Raw genomic sequence first — 24,794 nt, forward strand, 5'->3', positions numbered from 1 at the left:
GGAAAAAAGCGTCTGCCAAATGCATAAACATAATATATTTTATGAATATTATTCATATCTTTTATGTAAAAATGTCCTAAAAATATTAATATAGACTGGAGAGAAATATTAAGTGGTGTTTCATAAAGTTCCTTTTTATTATAATAATTTGAGACTGATTTGGAGTCTCTGGGTCACATGACTGAGAATCTATTGGAAAAAACAGAAATTTTTTCATAAAAAATATGAATAATAATCATAAAAAATACAGGGTCCGGCCGGGCCCAGCCCGAAGGAGCGACGTGGGCCCGCCCTCCGGTGGACTCACCACCCACCAAGGGAATCGTAGGGGCCGGGTGCATTGTGGATTGGGTGGCAGTCAACGGCAGGGAGCCCGACAACCCGATCCCTGGACGCAGAGTCTAGCTCTTGGGACATGGAATGTCAGTTCGCTGGGAGGGAAGGAGCCGGAGCTTGTGAGGGAGGTTGAGAGATACCGTCTAGATATAGTCGGGCTCACCTCCACATACAGCTTGGGCTCTGGAACCCAACCCCTTGAAAGAGGCTGGACTCTCCACTTCTCTGGCGTTGCCCACGGTGAGAGGCGGCCGGCTGGTGTGGGCTTGCTCAAAGCCCCTCAGCTCAGCCGTCATGTGTTGGAGTTCACCCCGGTGAACGAGAGGGTCGCGTCCCTGCGCCTTCGGGTCGGGGACAGGTGCCTCACTGTTGTCTCGGCCTACAGGCCGAACAGCAGTGCAGAGTACCCGGCCTTCTTGGAGTCCCTGGGAGGGCTGCTGGATGGTGCTCCGACTGGGGACTCCATTGTTCTCCTGGGCGACTTCAATGCCCACGCGGGCAACGACAGTGAGACCTGGAGGGGGGTGATGGGGAGGAACGGCCTCCCTGATCTGAACCCGAGTGGTGTTCTGTTATTGAACTTCTGTGCTAGTCACAGTTTGTCCATAACAAACACCATGTTCGAACACAGGGATGTCCATAAGTGCACTTGGCACCAGGACACCCTAGGCCGGAGGTCGATGATCGACTTCATTGTCGTATCATCAGACCTCCGACCACGTGTTTTGGACACTCGGGTGAAGAAAGGGGCAGAGCTGTCAACCGATCACCAACTGGTGGTGAGTTGGATCCGCTGGCGAAGGAGGAAACCGGACCGACTTGGCAGGCCCAAACGTGTTGTGAGGGTCTGTTGGGAATGTCTGGCTGAGCCCGATGTCAGTGCGGTCTTCCACTCCCACCTCCAGGAGATCTTCTCCCAGATCCTGGGGGAGGCTGGGGACATTGAGTCCGAGTGGACCATGTTCTCCACCTCCATTGTCGAAGCGGGGGTCGCAAGGTCTCTGGTGCCTGTTGTGGCGGCAATCCCCGAACCCGGTGGTGGACTCCGGAAGTAAGGGGTGCCGTCAAGCTGAAGGAGTCTTATCAGGCCTTGTTGGCCCGTGGGACTCCCGAGGCAGCTGATGGGTACCGGAAGGCCAAGTGCGCCGCAGCCCGAGCGGTTGTGGAGGCAAAAACTCGGGTCTGGATGGAGTTTGGGGAGGACATGGAGGAGGACTATCGGTCGGCCTTGAGGAAATTCTGGCAAACCATCCGGCGCCTCAGGAAAGGAAAGCAGTGCACCACCAACGCTGTTTACAGTGGAAGTGGGGAGCTGCTGACCTCGACTGGGGATGTTGTCGGACGGTGGAAGGAATACTTCGAGGATCTCCTCAATCCCACTGTCACGTCTTGGGTGATGGACTCGTCCATCACCCAAGCTGAAGTCACCGAGGTGGTTGAACAGCTCCTCGGTGGCAGGGCACCGGGGGTGGATGAGATTCGCCCTGAGTACCTTAAGTCTCTGGATGTGCAGGGACTGTCTTGGCTGACACGTCTCTGTAACATCGCATGGCAGTCGGGGACAGTACCTCTGGATTGGCAGACCGGGGTGGTGGTCCCCCTTTTTAAGAAGGGGGACTGGAGGATGTGCTCCAACTATAGGGGGATCACACTCCTCAGCCTCCCGGGGAAAGTCTATTCCAGGGTACTGAAGAGGAGGATCCGACCGATAGTCGAACCTCGGATCCAGGAGGAACAATGCGGTTTTCGTCCCGGTCGCGGAACACTGGACCAGCTCTATACTCTCCATCAGGTGCTCGAGGGTTCATGGGAGTTCGCCCAACCAGTCCACATGTGTTTTGTGGATCTGGAGAAGGCGTTCGACCGTGTCCCTCGTGGTATCCTGTGGGGGGTGCTTCGGGAGTATGGGGTCCGGGGCCCTTTGCTAAGGGCAGTCTGGTCCTTCTTTGACTGAAGCAGGAGCCTGGTTCGCATTGCCCGCAGTAAGTCAGACCTGTTCCAGGTGCACGTTGGTCTCCGGCAGGGCTGCCCTTTGTCACCGGTTCTGTTCATAATTTTTATTGACAGAATTTCTAGGCGCAGCCAGGGGCCGGAGGGGGTCCGGTTTGGGGACCACAGGATTTCATCTCTGCTTTTCGCAGATGATGTTGTCCTGTTGGCCTCATCGAACCTGGACCTTCAGCGTGCACTGGGCCGGTTTGCAGCCGAGTGTGAAGCGAGCGGGATGAGGATCAGCACCTCCAAATCCGAGGCCACGGTTCTCGACCGGAAAAAGGTGGTCTGCCCTCTCTGGGTAGGTGGGGAGTCTTTTCCCCAAGTGGAGGAGTTTAAGTATCTCGGGGTCTTGTTCATGAGTGAAGGAAGGATGGAGCGTGAGATTGACAGATGGATCGGTGCAGCGTCTGCAGTGATGCAGTCGCTGTACCGATCAGTTGTGGTGAAGAAGGAGCTGAGCCAAGAGGCGAAGCTCTCAATTTACCGGTCAATCTACGTTCCTACCCTCACCTATGGTCATGAGCTTTGGGTCATGACCGAAAGGACAAGATCCCGGATACAAGCGGTCGAAATGAGTTTCCTCCGCAGGGTGGCTGGGTGCACCCTTAGGGATAGGGTGAGGAGCTCAGTCACCAGGGAGGAGCTTGGAGTAGAGCCGCTGCTCCTCTGCGTCAAGAGGGGCCAGCTGAGGTGGCTCGGGCATCTGTTTCGAATGCCTCCTGGACGCCTCCCTGGGGAGGTATTCCGGGCATGTCCCACCGGGAGGAGACCTTGGGGAAGACCCAGGACACGCTGGAGAGACTATGTCTCTGGGCTGGCCTGGGAACGCCTCGGGGTCCCCCCGGAAGAGCTGGAAGAGGAGTCTGGGGAGAGGGAAGTCTGGGCATCCCTGCTTAGACTGTTACCCCTGCGACCCGGCCCCGGATAAAGCGGAAGATAATGGATGGATGGGTTGATTTAAGTTTAAGATTTAATAGTTAGATGCGGGCATCTTCAACTATGAATCTGTAATTAAATTAATCTATAAACCAAAGCTCCTTTCTTAAATAATTTGGCTTCCTATTGCTACACTAGTCATGCATATTAAGTGAATTTTAAAGTTAATTTCCCCCCTAAAATCATAACCTTCCTCATGAATACGGAATAATTTCTGTATATTTGTTGGTAAAAGATTATTTTTAGCTTTGTACATTATTTGAGCTATTTGATAGTCCACAATGTCCGTGAACTTGAGTAATTTTGACAGTAAGAATAATGAGTTTGTGTGTTCCTGGTAGCCAACGTTGGGAATGATCCTCGTTGCTCATTTTTGAATAATAGTTGGTTATTTGGATACGTATTTGGTATTAATTTATTCTTGCACTCCATGGACTGAAAACTAGATAACGCTACGGCAGCTGCTGATTATGCAGAACATTTGCAGATAAATAATGTCAGAGCAATATCTTGTTTTAATAAATAATTTGCATAAACACCATTGCTACGTGACGTCAGAACTCAGAACTGGGAGTACACCAATCTAGTACAAGTTCACGGGTGGGAAGTCACAGGTTTGACTGACATTCCAGTGCATTTTCACCGCTAGAAGGTTGGAAAAACTAGAGTTATGGGTTGCCTGGAATGCAACACAAGAGCGCCAACAAACTTTTCCTCGTGGTGAAAACCTCTTTTTATCTTGAAAAATTTGTCTTATATGTTTATTGTTATATTTCTTGTCTTGTACATTGATACAATTCAAAAGCAACACAGACGTGCCCTCTGGTCTAATTTCCTGACAGAAGGATAAGTGACTTCTCATTAAATTAAGTAATGGAGGGGACTGTTTTTATCACTGAGTTGTGTTCTTTGAAAGGTATAAGAAAATTATAAAGAGATATGAAACTGTCATAGGACAGGACAAGACAAGACCATGTTCATCCAAAACAGACAAGATATTATCAATACTTCTCTCAAACCATTTGGGATAGAACAGAGACCTATTGCTAATAGTCATACACTTGGTGACTGCTAATGGAATTTAGACAGTGAAATCGGAAGTTTGTCGGGTGAGTAGTTACAGTTAAAAACGGAAGCAAGTCCACCAATTTTTTTTGAAAATATGATTGGGGATGAAGACCCACAATGAACTTTGATGTGTCAAACATCTTTTTAACCAATTGATTTTAACCCTTTCATGCATAGTGGTCACTACAGTGGACAGCTATTCTACAGCTGTTCTCTTGTATATTCATGGGTTTTATCAGCCAACACAGTGGACACTTATTCATCATCCCATACAGTCCAATTCAAACTTTCTGTATCTATGCTGTTCTTGATGAACCTGATCTGCAGTGACATGTTTTAGTGTAAATCAACAAACAAAACAGGGTCTTTTTTTTGCATATTATCTCCATGAAGTGAATAATAACTAGCATTAGAATATGTTAAAATGTGGGAAAACATCTGATTAGCAGCATTCAAAATGTTTTTATTGCATAGTTTCATATCACTTTCTAATATTATTAAGTATTATTAAATACATGTTTCTTTGCTTCAAAAATTAAATGCATGGGGTCCAGCTGAGTGGACAGTTTTGTAACTGCTTTTAAAAAAAAAAAAAAAACTTGATTGCATTGTTTTTTTCATGCCTAAAGAGGAATAAAAACACTCACAAAAATATCTTGACTGAGTTTCTCAGAATTGCATGAAAGGGTTAAAAGTATTAATAATATCAACCAAATGAAGCACTTCAAGACCACCTTCCGCTCTGCTAATAAATAGAACTTCATCTGTAAGTTTGTGTGTTTTCTTTCTCCAGACAAAATCCAGAAATAGTTTGTTAATTCCATTAGCAGTGGCGACAATCACAAAGAGAGAAAGAGATAGATAGACAAAACTAGAAGCACTCGGAGAGCGCAGACTTCCACCAAGGCTGATCAGTGCCGCCCCCCCCCCCCCCCGTGGGCCCCCCCACGCAAAGGAGGTTATGTTTTTGCCAGGGTTTGTTTGTTTGTTTGTTTGTCTGTCTGTTTGTCTGTCCGTTAGTGTGCAACATAACTCAAAAAGTTATGGACAGATTTTGATGAAATTTTCTGGTCTCCCCCCCCCCCCCCCCCCCCCCCGATCACCAATCACCACCAAAATTTAATCATTTCTTCCTTATCCCATTTCCAACAAACCCTGAAAATTTCATCAAAATCTGTCCATAACTTTTTGAGTTATGTTGCACACTAATGGACAGACAAACAGACAGACAAACAAACAAACCCTGGCAAAAACATTCCCTCCTTGGCGGAGGTCATGAGATATGCCTACAGCTTTGGACAAAAGGTCCCTGCCATATAACATAAAGTCTGTCTGAAGCCAAAGGTTAAAGATACCTGTAGTTTTTTTGAATTCTTCTAGAAAAGTTAAGTTGTTGCCTTGCTATTAAATTTTTTTTAATGTGAATGCCCAAATACTTGACTATGTTTTTTTCAGGGATATTATCTATGATAGTATCATCATAATTGTGTATGGGCAATAATTCACATTTAGATACACTGAGTTTCAGACCCGATGCTGATGAAAACTGTTTAACTAAATCAGTAACTTTAATCCCCTGTTCTTTATCGCTCAGAAATAGGGTTGTATGAAAGTGGATAAAATGAACAAAAATGAATAAAAACCTACAAAATAATGATGTGGAAAAAATAAGCTAAACATTTACATAAAATTAAGTAAAACAATAAAATAAGCAACAAAATTAACAATAACAGCTAAACTAATGAATAAAATCAACAAGAATTAATAATAAACCTACAAAGTAATAAATAACATGAACAAAACTAGAAAAGCACTCGGAGAGCGTAGACCTCCGCCAAGGCAGTTCGATCCCCACCACCACCACCACCATAATTTAATCATTCGTTTCTTGTGCCAGCATGAACATTTCCTGAAAATCCATCCATAACTTTTTGAGTTATCCTGCTAACAGACAGACAGACAGACCCTGATGAAAACATAACCTCCGCTGTTCCACTTGGCAGAGGTAATAAGCCAAAAACTCGACTAAATTCATGTACACTCCTGATCTCAGTCCCTGATGACTCCATCTTTGTTTTACCCACTTTCTCCCACACCTTGACATTCATGTCTGCTGACCTCACTAGGAACAAAACAGCACCATCTAGTGGATTTAAAAGGTAGCATATTATTGTTGTCTAGTGCAGTGTTTCCCAACCTTTTTTGAGCCACGGCACATATTTTACTTTAGAAAAATCACAAGGCACACCACCAAACAAAAATGTTACAAAAAGTGTATTTACTGAAATATTATACAAATCTAGTCTCAATGTACTTACTGGGTGTGAAACCTGGACCTGTTCAGTTGAACACAAAGCTCATATTACTGCAGGAATTGAAGAAAGACACACACAAATACTCCTCAACAGCTCTGAGTCTCTCTCTTTTTTCGGGGGTGGGGGGGGCAGGGCACATCGGGGCACAATTGTCACGGAGTGTTTGGAACAAGAAAGCTGAGAGCGGTTCGTCAGCGACCCCTCAGAGGAACCTCCGGATTGAAGTCCGATGTGTAATAGTATGGGAGGGTTATCCCCCCTGCCCCAGCCTGATATCTGGGGTTTGGGGGTTACTCGCTAATCCGTGCGTCACTAGTGAGGGGGGGCTTTATCTGCAGAACGCACCGCATCGGGGCTGGTTCACTTTCACTTTTATTTTTATTTTTGCAAAGGCTAACAGGAGACTGTTGTGGTTGAGTGGATCGTTAGTGCGTCCACTCGTATGTATCTATATCCCGCTGTTCTTCCAGTACCAGTCAGGTCAAACTGGATCATCTTCCACGGCACACCTGATGATTTTTTACGGCACACTAATGTGCCGCGGCACACTGGTTGGGAAACACTGTTCTAAACCACAGGTGTCAAACATGTGGCCCGGGTGCCAAAACCAGGTTCCAATCCGGCCTGGGGGATGAATTTACAAAGTGCAAGTTAGGGCATCGAACTCAAAAATAATATGATTATAACCTATAAATAATGACAACACCAGTTTTTTTCTGTTTGATTTAGTGCAAAAAGGGGCCGAAGATGATCCTTTTTAACATTGTATTTCTCAGGCTCTGTACAGACCAACCCCATGTGGTTTGGAGAATATTGCCTTTATAAGCCTTTGGAAAGTGAGCTTCAGCTATGGGTCCACAAATGGACGTTATGCATGAAAGGGTTAAACAACCATGTTAAAAACATATCATGGAAAAGATGCAAGTAAGTCTGAATATGCGCCAAAATCAAAGATAAAGGAAAGATCCAAGTCTGTATATTATTTTGTAAAACAGGAAAAGGCTTTTGCAGTGCAGTAAATGTCCACCAGATGGACACGTTGAGGCAGATTGAAGTTCTTATTGGGTAAGTCTCCATCTATGCAGTGACTTCATCTCAGATTGAAGTTATAGCAACAGTTTCTGTTTGTAAAATCATTTGTTTTGTTTTGCATTTTGAAAAGCCATTGTTGAGTCATAATGTCATGTTATTTCCTGTTCAATGCATACATTCTGTCAGATATTCCTAATTTATGTTATTTGTTACTGTTTTTGTTTTTTTTTCATTGATAGAAGTACGGCTTTACTTTATCAATCGTTCAAAAGTCAAACATTTTGTGTTTTGCCAGATTTTTGACTCACATTTGTAGATAAGAATCCCTGTGACTTCACATGTCTCTTTTTCTGACTTGTTAACTGTTTGGCCACTTTGGTCCAAGAGTTATTAGTGCCAGTGGTGAAAGAGTTAACACTGTGAACTGCATCACCGCCGCCTCTCCACCATCTCTCCTTTGTCATGTGATCAGCGTGGCCTTGTTCAGTCTCCTCCCTCTACAACCCCCCACCCCCGCCCCCCCTCTCGGTCACAGTCTGACCGGGGCTTAGATCCCACACACACAGACTCAGGTCTGGACGCGCTCACACAGTCTGATCACAGTCAGTCTCCAGTGGAACATGGAAGTGCACAGCCTCCACAAAACCATCCACTCCAGCCGCCTCGGAGAGGACAAGCAGCAGATGCTCAACTTGAACAGACGTCTGGAAACCTATCTGAACCGGCTCAAACTCTTGGAGGATGAAAATGCACTGCTCACAAAGGAGATCCAAGTTCTGCGACAAAATGATCATGGAGCCTGGACCCACAGGAAGGGACTGGAGGAAGAGCTCCAGCATGTCCGACAGGAAGTGGACACAGTGTGGAAGGACAGGGTCTATATGGAGTTGGAGGTGGGCAGGCTCAAAGACGTCCTCCAAGCTCTGGATCTCCAAATCCAGAAGGAGGCTCAGGCAAAGATGAAGGCCAAAACCCAGGTGGAGCAAAGAAGGAAGGAGCTGGAGGAGGAGCAGAGAGCCCAGATGTGGTTCGGGCAGAAGGTCCATCAACTGGAACAGGAGATGAAGTTCCTCATCCAAACCCATCAGGAGGATGTAGCCCACTTCAAAGCTGTTCTGGTCCAGTCCAGAGCCACACTGACCCCCAGACCTGCTCAAAGGGCTCATCAAATACCAAACCTTCTCCTGCTGGAGCAGGAATACTCCCAGAGCACCACCAGGGCACAGCAGGAGGCTGTGGAGGCCTACCAGGGCCAGCTGGTCCACATGGAGGAGTCACTGAACCAGGCCAGGAACCGCTTAATCCAAGTGGGACAAGAGAAGAAAAAGAGTCAGATGAAGCTCCAAACCCTGGAGAAAGAAGTGGCCTCTGCCCAGGACATGAGGACACACCTGCAGAAGAACGTCGAGGGGCTGAGACGCCAACACCAACGGGAGACGGAGCAGTTCCAGGTCAGAGCTCACACTTATGACAACATAAACCTGTAGAGCAGGATTCTGAAAGAAAAAGCCTCAAACTAATACTGTAAAACTGTCAGTGATTGTCTTTATACGATGTCAAAAAAAAAAGGAAAAGTGACACATGAAAACTTCAAACTACCCCCCCCCCCCATCCCATAATAGGGAAATATTTTAAATGTATTTAAAACACAATCCTACAAGAAAACCACTCGTAGAGTGCAGACCTCTGCCAAGACAGATCTGCCCCCCCGATCACCACCAAAATTTAATCATTTCTTCCTTGTGCCAATATCAACATTTCCTGAAAATGTCATGAAAATCCATCCGTAACTTTTTGAGTTACCTTGCTAACAAACAAACAAACAAACAAACAAACAAACACACATGCACACAGAGCAAAGCGATCACAATACCTCCTGATGGAGGTAAAAAGAATGAAAGGAAGAGTGGATCCTTATTTATTTAATAACATCAGTATGAGTCAATACTGTACATATATATATATATATATATATATATATATAGATATAGATATAGATATAGATAAATAGATATATATATAGATAGATATATATATATAGATATAGATATAGATATCCAATTACACAAATCAGTATTTCCTACTCTATATTTTTAAGAGGCGTGTTACACTCATGTTTGTAAAAGATGTTTGGAGCTGAAAGAAGATAGGAACGCAGTTGAACTTATGATGAAAATGGAAACAGTGATGTAACAAGTTGAAAACACCTGGAGTCTCTTATTTTCGTGTATTTTTTAATCATTCACATTAACAAACCTAATGAGTAACTCTGAGTTTTTATTCAACAAGATTAAAAGAATGTAAAAGATATAATAGACTGTCACTGAAAAGGGATTTACACTTTGAAACTAAGTACATTTGAATAAAGCTGCAGCAGGAACTGATGGAAGGAAAAAGAAAACAAAATCCAGTCAAATCTGAAAATATGGACTTTCTTTTGAAGATTTCTCCTCTCAGTCCAAAATAAAAGACAACCTGATGATGATTCAAGGTGTTTATGGAAAAGTGAAGCCACAATGAAAACATAATGGAAGACCAGATGCAGAGGTCTGGAGTCTCTCAGACCACGTGGGTCGGACTAAACCAGTGGTTCTCAGTCTGTTTAACTTCAAATTGAATTGAACTGAAACTCCTCTAAAAGACCGGCTCACTTGAATCTTGTTTCAGACACACATTTATTTTCCAACAGTCCACAGACCATCACAAACACTGGCACACAGGTTTAGTTTGACTGTTTACTGTATGTTCAAAGGGTCTGTTCCTGTTCTGCTTCTTTTGGCAGAAGCACTTGGAGGGTCTGGAGGAAGAGAAAGTAGAGCTGGATCAGCTGATCGATGACATCATCCTGGAGAAAAGAGAGCTGGTGCAGAAGAAGACAACTATGAGCCTGGAAGTACTGACCTACAGGTACAGGAAGTACTAACCTACAGGTACAGGAAGTACTAACCTACAGGTACAGGAAGTACTAACCTACAGGCACAGGAAGTACTGACCTACAGGCACAGGAAGTACTAACCTACAGGCACAGGAAGTACTGACCTACAGGCACAGGAAGTACTAACCTACAGGCACAGGAAGTACTGACCTACAGGTACAGGAAGTACAAACCTACAGGTACAGGAAGTACTAACCTACAGGTACAGGAAGTACTAACCTACAGGCACAGGAAGTACTGACCTACAGGTACAGGAAGTACTAACCTACAGGCACAGGAAGTACTGACCTACAGGTACAGGAAGTACAAACCTACAGGTACAGGAAGTACTGACCTACAGGTACAGGAAGTACAAACCTACAGGTACAGGAAGTACTAACCTACAGGTACAGGAAGTACTAACCTACAGGTACAGGAAGTACTGACCTACAGGTACAGGAAGTACTGACCTACAGGTACAGGAAGTACTGACCTACAGGTACAGGAAGTACAAACCTACAGGTACAGGAAGTACTAACCTACAGGTACAGGAAGTACTGACCTACAGGTACAGGAAGTACAAACCTACAGGTACAGGAAGTACTGACCTACAGGTACAGGCCGGTCCGACAGGAATAACACTAATAAGGGGAATAACACTGATAACAGAAATAACACCGATAACAGGAATAACACCAGTAAGAGGAATAACACGATAACAGGAATAAACCCCTCAACATGAAATGAAAGGAAAAGGCTTCGGTTTATGGTCCATAGTTCTAGTTTAGTGTTTTCTGTTCACAGATAAACATCGTCGTCAGGTTCTTGTTTGAATATCCAGCCTCAGTAAAACCATCCGCCCTGCTCTCATCATGTCAACTCTGATTTAGATGATTCTTCCACCTTTAGAACCTGAACAGACAGAACCTTTCTTAGTCTCGGTCTGAGCAGCTGCAGCTGTCTGGACCAAAGGTCGTCTCACTGAAACCACAGCCTCTTTTTTTCTGTCCATTATGGAATATCGTGTCTCTGCGTATGGGCTCCTCCTCCAAATATTGACCCTCCCCCTCAGTGAGCAGAAACCATGTTCAGACCTGTGGGAGTCTACAATGACAGGGACGGAGGACACAGTAAGAGGACACCCTTCAAAATCATTATCTTCAGAACCAGCTGCATTTAACTCTTCATACATTGTATTTGAATACAACATATTACCTACATTTAACATCGTGTTCAAAAGAGCTTCTCAGGAAATCCAAACCCAAGCTCTAGCTAATTATGAATGTGTTGGAATGACTGGTGTGATCTACATGTGTGAAAGGAGACAGAGGTATTAGTGCAGCTTGGGCTGTTCAGAATGTCTGCTGTCATTGTGGGGGGTGGGGACAGGGATGGGGATGGGTGGGGGTGGGGGGGTCGTGCAGTGCAGATGGCTTCTCAATTGCAGGGCCTTTCCTTCATTACCATAACAACAGACTTCAGTCTCCTCAACAGAAACAAAAGTCTGCCCTCCGTCCTTCTACCATCCACTGCTGAGTTTATATTCACACATTTACGTCTTCTGTCAGACACATTTATTTACACAGTCCAGTTCATACACAGGAAATTCACAGTGTTTTAGAAACATGGAAAAGAGACAAGTTAAAAACACACAATTCAAACATTATCAATAAAACATAAAGAATAATCCATTAAAATAAAATAAAAGAGAAGAGTGCAGATCAAACCCTGTCAGTGGTTCTATGCTCAGGTGAACAGAAGCGTTTTCAGCCTGGACTTCAACACTGTCACAGTCCAGGTCTGTGGGACTGTTCCACACCTGAACTCATGGAACTGAAACGCAGCTGCACCGTGTTTAATGACGGGACGTATGGGACATTATTCAGAATTACCATTCACACACACATATGGAATGCATTCACGCACAAATGTGAAAACACACACACACTCATATGAATTGCACACACACACACATGAAAATGCAAATGCACACACATGCATCTGAAATGCACTCACACATACATGTGAAAACACACACACACACATATGAAATGCATTCACACATACAGTCATCCTCAAAATTATTCATGCCCCTGCCATTTTTTGTAACTTTTTGTTTTTGTGATGAAATGAATGAGTTTTGTCAAGTTTGTTTGTGACTTATATGTGATACACAAGTGAGGAAATAAGAACTAATGATACTTGGAGAAATACTTTATTTCAGGAGTATTTTATTAGAGGATTTCTAAAAAACGCCATGTTCAAAATTATTCATACCCTAGGTTTACTAAGTCCAAAGTCTTTTCTTAATAGTCAATAGAGTAGCCTTTGTTCTTGATAATGGTTCCTGTAAGTGTCCACAGGTTCTCTTCTGTCTCCTGTGGGGTTTTGGTCCACTCTTCCAGGACCAAAGCCTCCAGCTGGGTCCGGTTGGATGGTCTCCTACCCATCACTCTGGTCTTTAGCTCCCTCCACAGATCCTCTAAATGATTTGGGTTATGACTTTGACTGGGTCATGTCCTTGAACCACTGCTGCACTACCTTGGTGGTATGCTTGGGGTCAGTGTCCTGCTGGGACGTCCAGTCAGGACCAGTCTAGAGTTTCTCAGCACTTTCACGCTGTCATCCAGGACGTTGATATAATTATGTTAAATTCATGATGCCTTGTAACTTCATGAGGTTTCCAGTGCCACTAGCAGAGAATCATCCTAGCATTATAGGTTATAACCATAGCATTATGTTGCCACCAAAATAACCGAGGTATGAAGGTATCACAGACAACCATCCAGCCAGTATTGCACAAAGGAGTTCTCCATGGATGCAGACACAGGAAGACGGCATGACTCAGGATGAAACATCAGGAGGCTCATCTGGCATTTCCTAGAGCTCTTCTTAACCAAGATCCAAGCTTTTGGTCATCAATCCAGTGATTTGATGAAACAAAGATGGAGTTGTTTGGCCACATGGATGTTGACTGCATCTGAAGGAAGCAAGGAGAAGAACGCAAGCTGAACACAGCCCCAACCATCCAGCATGGTGGTGGCAACATAATGCTATGGGGTTGCTTTTCTGCTAGTGGCACCGAGAACCTCATCAAGATACAGGGCATCATGAAAAAGGAGGATTATATCAACATCCTGGATGACAATGTGGAAGTGTCTGCTGAGAAACTCTAGACTGGTCCTGACTGGACGTCCCAGCAGGACACTGACCCCAAGCATACCACCAAGGTAGTGCAGTAGTGGTTCAAGGACATGACCCAGTCAAAGCTCTGACCTAAATCATATAGAGAATCTGTGGAGGGAGCCAAAGACCAGAGTGATGGGTAGGAAACCATCCAACCGGACCCAGCTAGAGGCTTTGGTCCTGGAAGAGTGGACCAAAACCCCACAGGAGACAGAAGAGAACCTGTGGACACTTACAGGAACCATTATCAAGAACAAAGGCTATTCTACTGACTATTAAGAAAAGACATTGGACTTAATAAACCTAGGGTATGAATAATTTTGAACGTGGCATTTTTTGGAAATCCTCTAATAATATACTCCTGAAATAAAGTATTTCTCCAAGTATCATTTGTTCTTATTTCCTCACTTGTGTATCACATATAAGTCACAAACAAACTTGACAAAACTCATTCATTTCATCACAAAAACAAAAAGTTACAAAAAAATGGCAGGGGTATGAATAATTTTGAGGACGACTGTACATGTGAAAATGCACATACACACATAAAATGGATTCACACACATATGAAAATGCACACAAACACATATGAAATGCATATTTTTCACTTGAACAGTAAGTCAGAGAAGAGGAAACCAGACCCCCCCCCCCAGTTTTATATTGTTTACTGGTATGTTTCCTGTTTTATTCGGCTATCAGCAGATTAAACAGTTGCAGGCCCGGCTCGTATTGATGTCAGCAAACGATTTATCTGAAGCAGCAACATTGCTCCATAATCTGTTAGCTTCTGCGCAGACACTGACAGCTCTGACAAATAGGTCTACAGACGGCCAGCAACTGACTACTTGGACACAGTGGGTCGGACCCGTAGACAACCACCTAACAAGGCTTTTTCCCTCACATCAAGCTGGCACCGGCTCCAGAGCTCTCCGGGGATCTCCTTCTACCTTCATCTGCAGATCTGCCTGGACGTTGCTAGGCAGTTGTCTACGAGTCCGACCGACGGTGTCGTAGAAGTCGGTTGCTGGTCTTCAGTGTCCCATCACGGAATATTCAGAACGTTGTAAAATGGTGCAGTGCTGTGTCCCATGTCGCAACAACAGAAAAGATGTACATAAAACACTCTAATTTCCACTTTCCTCTGACAAAAAGAAGAGAAGATGGCTGAAGTTGGATCTCAGATGATGAATACAGCTTAGTGTAGGCTAGCATCAGTAGTTAACATGAGCTACTAGTACTAGCGCTAAATGTTAGCTTATATAATGTTACGTGTCTATATGTAACTTTAAAGCAAATTTATGTGTGTCGGTTATGTTGTCAACTAACCACATGGTACTTATTCTAATATAGCTAATTAAATGCTAACGCTACCCAGGTACAGTAATGTTAGCTTTATTGCCAATGCCAACACCCTTATGTCCACTAGCTACTTGCTTTCACTTCAACCTCATAGCTCCTCTGTTTCATTGACCACTGAACTTTCCCCATCAGACTTCCACCTGGCGTTAAACTAACTCTTATAAATGACTTAGTTATAAGAGCTAGTTTAAGTGATTAGCATTAGTGAGATCAAGTGGCTAGCAAACTTAAGGGTGTTAGCAATAAAGCTACGTTTGCATTTAATTAGCTATATTAGAATAAGTACCATATGGTTAGTTGACAACATAACCAACAACACACACACACACACACACACACACACACAATTTTGCTTTAAAGTTACATATAAACAGGTAAAATGTTTTCATCTGATGTCTTATTATGACTCCTAATTTCTAACAGTACAGGTCAGTTTTCCCGAATACGTTGCAGGAATGCTGTTTCAGCACTACGGACAGTGCACGATCCCAAACACATAAAGGCACAGTCACATCCTAAAAGGCTTAATGAAAACTAGGTTAACGTACTTTAATGTCTGAACAGAACATCAGTCATCACCAAATTACACATGGACATCTCTAATGCTGGGATAGGCTCCGCCCCTGCGACTCTCTGGAGGATTAAGCGGTTCAGAAAATGAATGAAATAATGAAATAATGAATGAACAGTACTGTCAGACTAAAGTATGTTCAGTTTTTTTTAGAGGTGAAAGTGGACAGGACTACAGATGTCCACATGAACTTTGGTGCAGACTGATCAGTGTTCTGGACATTAAACTACGCTCAGCTGTTTTTTTTTTAAATGTTAATCTCTTTAGAATGTCCTTCTTTTTCTGCTGCTGTCGGACTGAAACAGCCAAAACAACCACTTGATCTTCCTCTTCTTTATCTTGAAGCTGTCGACGTTTCAGTCTGTGGACATTGTTTCCATCTTGAATGCGATGATCAGGACATGGGACTTTTAGTCCACGTCCACTGTTTATATACCGATCTAAATATTCTGAAAGAAGCATAAGATCTTCCTACCATCAACTTAAAAGTGCCATGAGTTGCATATAAGGGTGACCTACGGCCACCTTAGGACAAAGTAATTCATGAAGTGGCCGTAGGTCTGATGTAGGAAGGTCCAAAGACATCCGTACAAAGACTGTGACAACTGTACGGTGTTTGTACGACACAAAATCACATCATTTTCTCACGGAGGCGTCAAGATGCTCTTGTGTTTTGAACAGCAGCGGTACTAACTTCACAAGATGGATGCAAGGAAATACTGCTCACTCCACAAAGGTCTATGAGCTCCAGAACTCGTACAAACTGGGAGATTCATATGAACCCATTGTTTGTAAGAAGCTTCATGACTGAGGCTAAACTCTACTTGGACAAACTGACCCAATGTGTTGGCAGAGACGTTCAGTCATTCTGCTGCAGGTTAATGGAGTCAACATTTAGAATCAGTTTAATCATGATGATGGATTAATTCACACGTTAATTTTGACAGCCCAAGTATGAATGTGTGAATGTGTGACTTGACAGAATGGGAGAGGGGTGGAGTGTGTGTGTTTTTTACCTCCACTAGGAGGTATTGTGATCGCTTTGCTTTTTGTGTGTGCATGCGTGTTTGTTTGATTGTTAGCAAGATAACTCAGAAAGTTATGGATGGATTTTCATGAAATTTTCAGGAAATGTTGATACTGGCACAAGGAAGAAATGATTAAATTTCGGTGGTGATCGGGAGGGGGGGGGGGGGTTGGTCCAATCAGAAGGAGGAGTGGACTCACATCATGAACACAAATGAAGGAAAAAATGAACAAAATGCACAAAAATGATAAAAAATACAAAAATTAAATGAACACAAATGAAGAAAATAATAAACAAAATGCACAAAAAAGAAGAAAATATAAATATTGAACAAAATTAAGACAAAAGAATACAAAAACACAATGAAAAAAATTAAGAAAATAATGAAGAAAATGAAGAAAAATGAAGAAAATATAAAAACAAAATGAACGAAGATGAAGAAAATATTGAACAAAATGAACAAAAATGAATTTAAAACTAAATGAAGAAAAATGAAGAAAATAATGAACAAAATGAAAAATGAAGAAAATATAAAAATAAGATGTCAAAAAATGAAGAAAATATAAAAACAAAATGTCAAAAAAATGAAGAAAATATAAAAACAAAACGACCAAAAATGAAGAAAATAATGAACAAAATGCACAAATCTGAAGAAAATAGAACTACTGAACAAAATTAAGAAAAATGAATATAAAAACGCAATGAAGAAAAATTAAGAAAATAATGAAGAAAATGAAGAAAAATTAAGAAAATATAAAAACAAAATGAAGAAAAATGAATATAAAAACACAATGAAGAAAAATGAAGAAAATAATGAACAAAATGAAGAAAAATGAAGAAAATATAAAAACAAGATGTCAAAAAATGAAGAAAATATAAAAACAAAATGTCAAAAAAATGAAGAAAATATAAAAACAAAACGACCAAAACTGAAGAAAATAATGAACAAAATGCACAAATCTGAAGAAAATAGAACTACTGAACAAAATTAAGAAAAATGAATATAAAAACGCAATGAAGAAAAATTAAGAAAATAATGAAGAAAATGAAGAAAAATTAAGAAAATATAAAAACAAAATGAAGAAAAATGAATATAAAAACACAATGAAGAAAAATGAAGAAAATAATGAACAAAATGAAGAAAAATGAAGAAAATATAAAAACAAGATGTCAAAAAATGAAGAAAATATAAAAACAAAATGTCAAAAAAATGAAGAAATATAAAAACAAAACGACCAAAAATGAAGAAAATAATGAACAAAATGCACAAATCTGAAGAAAATAGAACTACTGAACAAAATTAAGAAAAATGAATATAAAAACGCAATGAAGAAAAATTAAGAAAATAATGAAGAAAATGAAGAAAAATTAAGAAAATATAAAAACAAAATGAAGAAAAATGAATATAAAAACACAATGAAGAAAAATGAAGAAAATAATGAACAAAATGAAGAAAAATGAAGAAAATATAAAAACAAGATGTCAAAAAATGAAGAAAATATAAAAACAAAATGTCAAAAAAATGAAGAAAATATAAAAACAAAACGACCAAAACTGAAGAAAATAATGAACAAAATGCACAAATATGAAGAAAATAGAACTACTGAACAAAATTAAGAAAAATGAATATAAAAACACAATGAAGAAAAATTAAGAAAATAATGAAGAAAATGAAGAAAAATTAAGAAAATATAAAAACAAAATGAACTAAAATGAATTTAAAACAAAATGAAGAAAAAAGAAGAAAAAAAATGAAGAAAATAATGAACAAAATGAAGGGGGGGGGGCAGATCTCTCTTGGCGGAGGTGTGCGCTCTCTGAGTGCTTTTCTTGTTTATCCTGTTGTTCCTGCTTTTTACTTTTTACATTTTTCGCATTGTATATTTCCCTTTTTTTTTTTTTTACTTGAGAAGTACCGTCTACAAGCGCACCAGAATTTTCTTGTGTGTGCTCCGTGTATACAATGACAATTAAAGGAATCTTGAATCTTGAGACCAGTCCAACTTCAGTATGTTTGTTTTTCTCATCTTCTGTTTTTCCAGAGCTTTACTGGACGGTGAAAACCTCAGAGGAGACGCCTCTTTGGCAAAACCACCAAGAAACATTTACATCAAAGGTAATTAAAAGGAACACCATTAAATCACCGCCACACTGTCACAGACTGATGCAGGGTTTTCAGTGTCAGTAAAGTGCGTCCAGTCCTTTCAGTGTGGAGGATGTTTGATCCAGCTCCTAACCTGACTAGTGCAGAGGGAGGGTCTTTGAAAAAGGGGCGGAGCTCAGTCATTGGATCCTGTAATGCAAGTAACCAATGTCAGTTCCCAAAGGACTGGTTACCATATGGCTTTGCTTTCTGGTAACTTAGAAAATGGAAAAAGGAAATGACGATCAATACCTTCACATTAGTGTTGAATGTCGGCTCGACACATGTGTTTTAAAATGCTTTGGGGGGGGGGGGGGGGCTAATGATCATAAAGGCTCTGGAACAGACGTCAGCACTCTGGGATGTAAGGGCTGTTGAGGATGAACGGCATTTCCTGTTTTATGGTCCTTTATGTCATGGTGTCACACTGTAAAAAAGAAAAAAAAAAATCTGTAATTTAACAGAATTTTCACTGTTAATTTGACAGATTTTTCTTGTATTTTTAAGATACAGGAAAATATCAATGAAATGACAAAAATAGACTGTGATTTTACATGTCAAATGTAAAATAACACAAAAAACTGTAACTGTGAATAACCATAAAATTTCAATTTTTTTTTTTTTTTTTTTCACAGAAAAATACATTTAAAATATATTTGCAAATGTATCATAATTTCACAAACATTTATTTTCTATTTATGAGATTAAACTGTTAATTTAAAGTTTAATACTGTAAAAAATAATAATAATAAAACGAGATAAAATTACTGACAATTAACCGTAGAAGAAGTATTTGTCCTGTCAGTTTAACCAGACTTGTTTGTTAATTGACAAATATCTTGTGTAATTACAGGAGGTTTCACAACAAAAATGTTGAATAAATGTATTTTTGTGAATGTAGAACATGTATAAGCACTGATAAACTGTCCAAATACAGTTTTTATCAGTGGATTGGACAACTGAGTCTCATTGGAAATTATTTATATGCGGGAAAAAAAGGTGAAAAAAATTTACCCAAAATTTGAAAAAATACATACGCCTTAGCTTTATGTCAGAGTGATGTATAACAATTGACTCTCTATATATGCCAAGTTCTTAGTAAATTCAAACAAAAGTGTTTTTATGGATATTTGAAATTCCTCCCATTAAAAGTAAATGGTTAAAAACAGATTTCAAAAATTCATAAAAATTTGGAACTTTCACCTACTTTTCCCAAAATGTAATCACATCTGTTCTGGCTCACTGGTAATCTATCAACCCAATTTGGTTTGAATTCAGCCAGTAGTTTTGCTGCTAAAGTGTTAAAAATCAAACAAACAAAGAAACAAACCGAAGTAAAAACAATAGCCCTAGCCTCCCCTTTTCGGGGGTGGGGGGTGGGGGGGTTGAAGAAAGTGAAAACAATATTTAAGTGGTTTGATTTTGTCAGATGGACTTTTTTTAATCAGTTTACACCAGTAAACTGATTAAAAAACAGTAAACAGTCGATACAGATGATGCAGGTGGATCTCAAAGCCATCAAAACTGTCAACATCGGAATTTTGACTGTAATAAGTTTAAAAAATCACGGCCATGATTAACCTCCTAAGACCCAGGAAATGTCAGCAAAGTACCAGCTTTTTTGTTTTTTTTATTAAATAAGTGTCTATATTGGAAACATCACAATGCAACAGTTTTTTCAGATGCAGTTTTTAAAATTTTTATGGAATGTTCTTTGTGGTGGACAGTTTTCTTTTCTATTTTTTTTTTTTTTTTGTATAAAGTTGTGAAACTGTTGTCCACACATGTGGACAGAAAACCCATAGCTGGGTCTGAGGAGGGTAATGATATTCTAAAAGCACCAGTGCATGTAGATATTACCACAGTGGCTTCAGTTGGTCATTCTATATTCATGAGATCTCTCTCCTTCTCCTCTACAGATGCAGTACTCAGTCCTCTGGTGCTTCAAAACAATTACCGGACCCAGCAGTCAACTAGCCACGCCCCCTTCCCATCTGTCCATGGTATAACAGGGAAGTCAAAACCAGTAGCAACAACAGCAACACCAACCTGGAGCCAAAACCCTAGATCCCACAATGAAGCCTTAGAGGTGTTCAGGAAGTCTGCAGAAAAACATCTGGATTGTGAACCAACCAAACCTAAACAGATAGGACCGTGGGCATCTACCGACACAAAAGGACTACAGGATGGAGCCGCTGAAAACTTCAGACCTCAGGAAGTTCATGACAAAGTCACTTCTGCTGAAGCTCTGTCTCCTCCCAATGAACACAGTCTTGTTGAAGTAGTGACTCTGGAGAAAGATGATGCAGAAGAGTGGACTGATGTTGGTGAAAGTCCTGAGGAAGACAATGTTTTAAAGGGAAATGTTAGAAATCAAGTTGAGTCTGGTCAAAGCAGTGAGACCTTCTTGAATGATGAGGCCGTTCTTACACCATATAACATCAGAAGATCTGAAGAATCAGCCACTTTCACTCAGGAATCTGTGTCTTTTGAAACGCCGACAGAAAAAGCAGAAATGGAGAGGACACAAGGGCCAGCTGATGCATGGGCAGAGAACCAACATGTTAGACATGAAAAGGCTGCGCATGGACAAAAGGAAGTCGGCCATTTTGGAACTGAAGCAGTATTTGAACCAAACACGTGCAGGTCCAGTTGCCCAACTTCTGAATGTGAGTCTGAAGAACATGAGTTTAATGGAGTGACAGACGGTAGCAGGGATGGAAACGTTTCATGTGAAGAAACAGCTGTGACAAGACAAGAAAGAAACTTTACTACAGTGGAACAAAATGAGACAGAGTTGGAGGATCGATTATACCCTGATGGAGAAGAGCTGGATTCCTGGGGCAGCGGTGGAGTGAAGACAGATGATAGTGTAGACCCAGAGGAGGATGGACCAGCCTTCAGTGTAGACCAGGACAAAACCAGGACCTCCTCAGTGTTGGAGACGGAGGGAGAGGATGGTGGACATCATGTGTTTTCAGATGAAGAACACATGCAGCATTTTGACAAAAATGAGGATGATGATCAAGAAGAGTCTCAAAATGTGTCGGTGTCGTGGAAGACGGAGCTGGAGAGTGACAACACCCTGGCCGACACCAGACCTCTGATCAGATACAAGAGCGATGAGACTGAAGCCAACACTCATGCACTGTACATGGACGAAAGTGAGTCGAGTGACAACGAGCAAGATGACCGCAAAGTTGGAGAGATGGGCCCCGGAATGTGGAGCGAAGACAAAACCAGCAGGAGATTCGGAACTATGGAAGATCTGTGTGAAGAAGCTGAAGGGGAAGCACTGGATGAGGACTATGATCTGGAATACATTCACTTTGAAGACAGGGATGAAGGCTGTGGTGTGGACCTGAGGGAGAATACGAGAATGACGACGGAAAGGGAAAATACTGAAGGAGGGATGAGGACGGTCAGTCAGATACAGACAGGAGATGAAAACTATGAGGGAGAATGGGACCAGTTACACAGTTACAGAGTGGACTTCACACAACAACAGGCCAAAACCAGTGGTCCAGTTGTCCAGCAGGGACGGTCTGTTGGACAAATGAGTGAACCACAGGAGGCTGAGGTGTCAGTGATGCAACAGCACACCTCTGCAGGGGTCGATCACACCAATAAGAACATGTCTTTGTCTCAAACAAATGAGGTCCGACATAAACAAGAAGAAAAAAGAGACGATACAGAAAAAGTGGACGGAGTGGAAAAAAATAATACATCCATGATCAAACATTTGGATCTAACAGAAGACTCAGACTTTAAGAACACAAGCCATAAAAATCAAGAACTTGCATATTCTTCCTTCAGTACAGATCAACCACAGGCTAATCTCTGTTTCAGTGAACTAGCAGTAGAAGTACCTGAACCAGGCACATATGAGAAGGTCCAACATGAACTCCAAGAAGAGGAGCATGATAAACAACTAAGACATTCTGAGTTGATAAAAGACACAAGTTCCACACAAGTTCCAGAGACAGAAGATGAGGAAAACCTGCAAGCTGTTCCTGTTTCTGGGATGGAGGAGGTTCCTGTGGTCCCTGATAACATTGGAGACTTTTCTGAAGGTCCAGTAACAGATGAAGGGGAACCTCTGCAGAACCCTATGGAGGTTTTTGAACTGGAGGATCTCGGTGGTTCTGTGGCTGAATCAGCTCATACATGTCGTTCCGATGATGGTAACGCAGACCATGATCCACTGACATCATACGAGGAGCCCATGGAGATGTACCCTCAGGATTTTTATGAAAAAGAAGAAATGGTTCTGGGTTCAATTCAATCATTAAATAGAAAAGGCAAAAGTAATGACCATGATTCCTTCAGCACTGGGGCCAATAATGTCTTGTGGGTGTGTCCCATGGACAAAGGCGCCACCTACCAACCAGAGGATTCCTGGAACGAACTAAGTGAAGAATTCAGTCAGAATCTAGGGTTTGAGAACCTAGACAGTGAAGATTCAGAAAGACCGACAGCAGGAGACAGAACATCTAGGACAGGTGTGGAGTCCGAACCAGAGCAGGTGTTGAGTAGAAATGTGGTTCACGTGGTCCATTCTGAGGAGTCTGAAGAGGAAACCATGTTAATGGAGGAGGAAGCGACAAACAAAGACATGATAAGGAAGGGAGACGGAACAAAGGATGTCATTTGAAAGTCAAAGCCTTCATTGATCTGTGACAAACGGAAATCAATGAGAGCAGAAGGATAGAAGAGGAGAGAGAGAAGAAGGATAGAAGAGGAGAGAGAGAAGAAAGATAGAAGAGGAGAGAGAGAAGAAGGATAGAAGAGGAGAGAGAGAAGAAGGATAGAAGAGGAGCAGAGAGAAGAAGGATAGAAGAGGAGAGAGAGAAGAAAGATAGAAGAGGAGAGAGAGAAGAAAGATAGAAGAGGAGAGAGAGAAGAAAGATAGAAGAGGAGAAAGAGAAGAAGGATAGAAGAGGAGCAGAGAGAAGAAGGATAGAAGAGGAGAGAGAGAAGAAGGATAGAAGAGGAGAGAGAGAAGAAAGATAGAAGAGGAGAGAGAGAAGAAAGATAGAAGAGGAGAGAGAGAAGAAGGATAGAAGAGGAGAGAGAGAAGAAAGATAGAAGAGGAGAGAGAGAAGAAAGATAGAAGAGGAGAGAGAGAAGAAGGATAGAAGAGGAGCAGAGAGAAGAAGGATAGAAGAGGAGCAGAGAGCAGAAGGATAGAAGAGGAGAGAGAGAAGAAAGATAGAAGAGGAGAGAGAGAAGAAAGAAGAGGAGAGAGAGAAGAAGGATAGAAGAGGAGAGAGAGAAGAAAGATAGAAGAGGAGAGAGAGCAGAAGGATAGAAGAGGAGAGAGAGAAGAAAGATAGAAGAGGAGAGAGAGAAGGATAGAAGAGGAGAGAGAGAAGGATAGAAGAGGAGAGAGAGAAGAAGGATAGAAGAGGAGAGAGAGAAGCTGTGGTTTATGTTGGACCAGAATGTGGTGGATTTGTCTTTGCATGTTTTACACATTTGTAGACACAATGAATTGTAGCTTCCATATATATATATATATATATATATATATATATATATATATATATATATATATATATATATATATATATATATACATAGTATTGTAAGTATATGGACCAGAGGTTGCGTTAACTGAAAATATTCTGTCATTGACAGATTTTTTTTAAAGATGATGGAAAATTTTGAAGACCATCCGTCCTTTTGACAGATTAAAATACTGACGGTAACTGAAGAATAACTATAGAATAAATACAGTGTTTTTCTGAACTGCTCTAAAACGTCACATATTTCTCTGCTGGTGAAGCTGGTCTCCCATTAAACTCATGGGCTCCAGTACTGGTCAGATTCAGGGTCAGTTCTGTTCACTGAAGCAGATGTTGTGGCTACAGAAGCGAGGACCTTCCTTTCCAGTAGATCCACGTCGAAAA

The 24,794-nt window shown here is 41.5% G+C and overlaps 1 protein-coding gene across 1 annotated transcript; it reads left to right on the forward strand.

The window, feature by feature from the left end:
• Positions 1-8,302: 8,302 nt before the first annotated feature.
• On the forward strand, positions 8,303-23,606 carry nes (nestin). Its single transcript, XM_030157763.1, has 4 exons — positions 8,303-9,133; positions 10,465-10,589; positions 18,782-18,855; positions 20,802-23,606. The coding sequence occupies exons 1-4, from the start codon at positions 8,303-8,305 to the stop codon at positions 23,534-23,536; spliced, it is 3,765 nt and encodes a 1,254-aa protein (XP_030013623.1). The 3' UTR covers positions 23,537-23,606.
• The last annotated feature ends 1,188 nt before the right edge of the window (positions 23,607-24,794 follow it).

Source organism: Sphaeramia orbicularis, chromosome 16, assembly GCF_902148855.1.
Source record: "Sphaeramia orbicularis chromosome 16, fSphaOr1.1, whole genome shotgun sequence".
NCBI classification, from domain to species: domain Eukaryota; kingdom Metazoa; phylum Chordata; class Actinopteri; order Kurtiformes; family Apogonidae; genus Sphaeramia; species Sphaeramia orbicularis.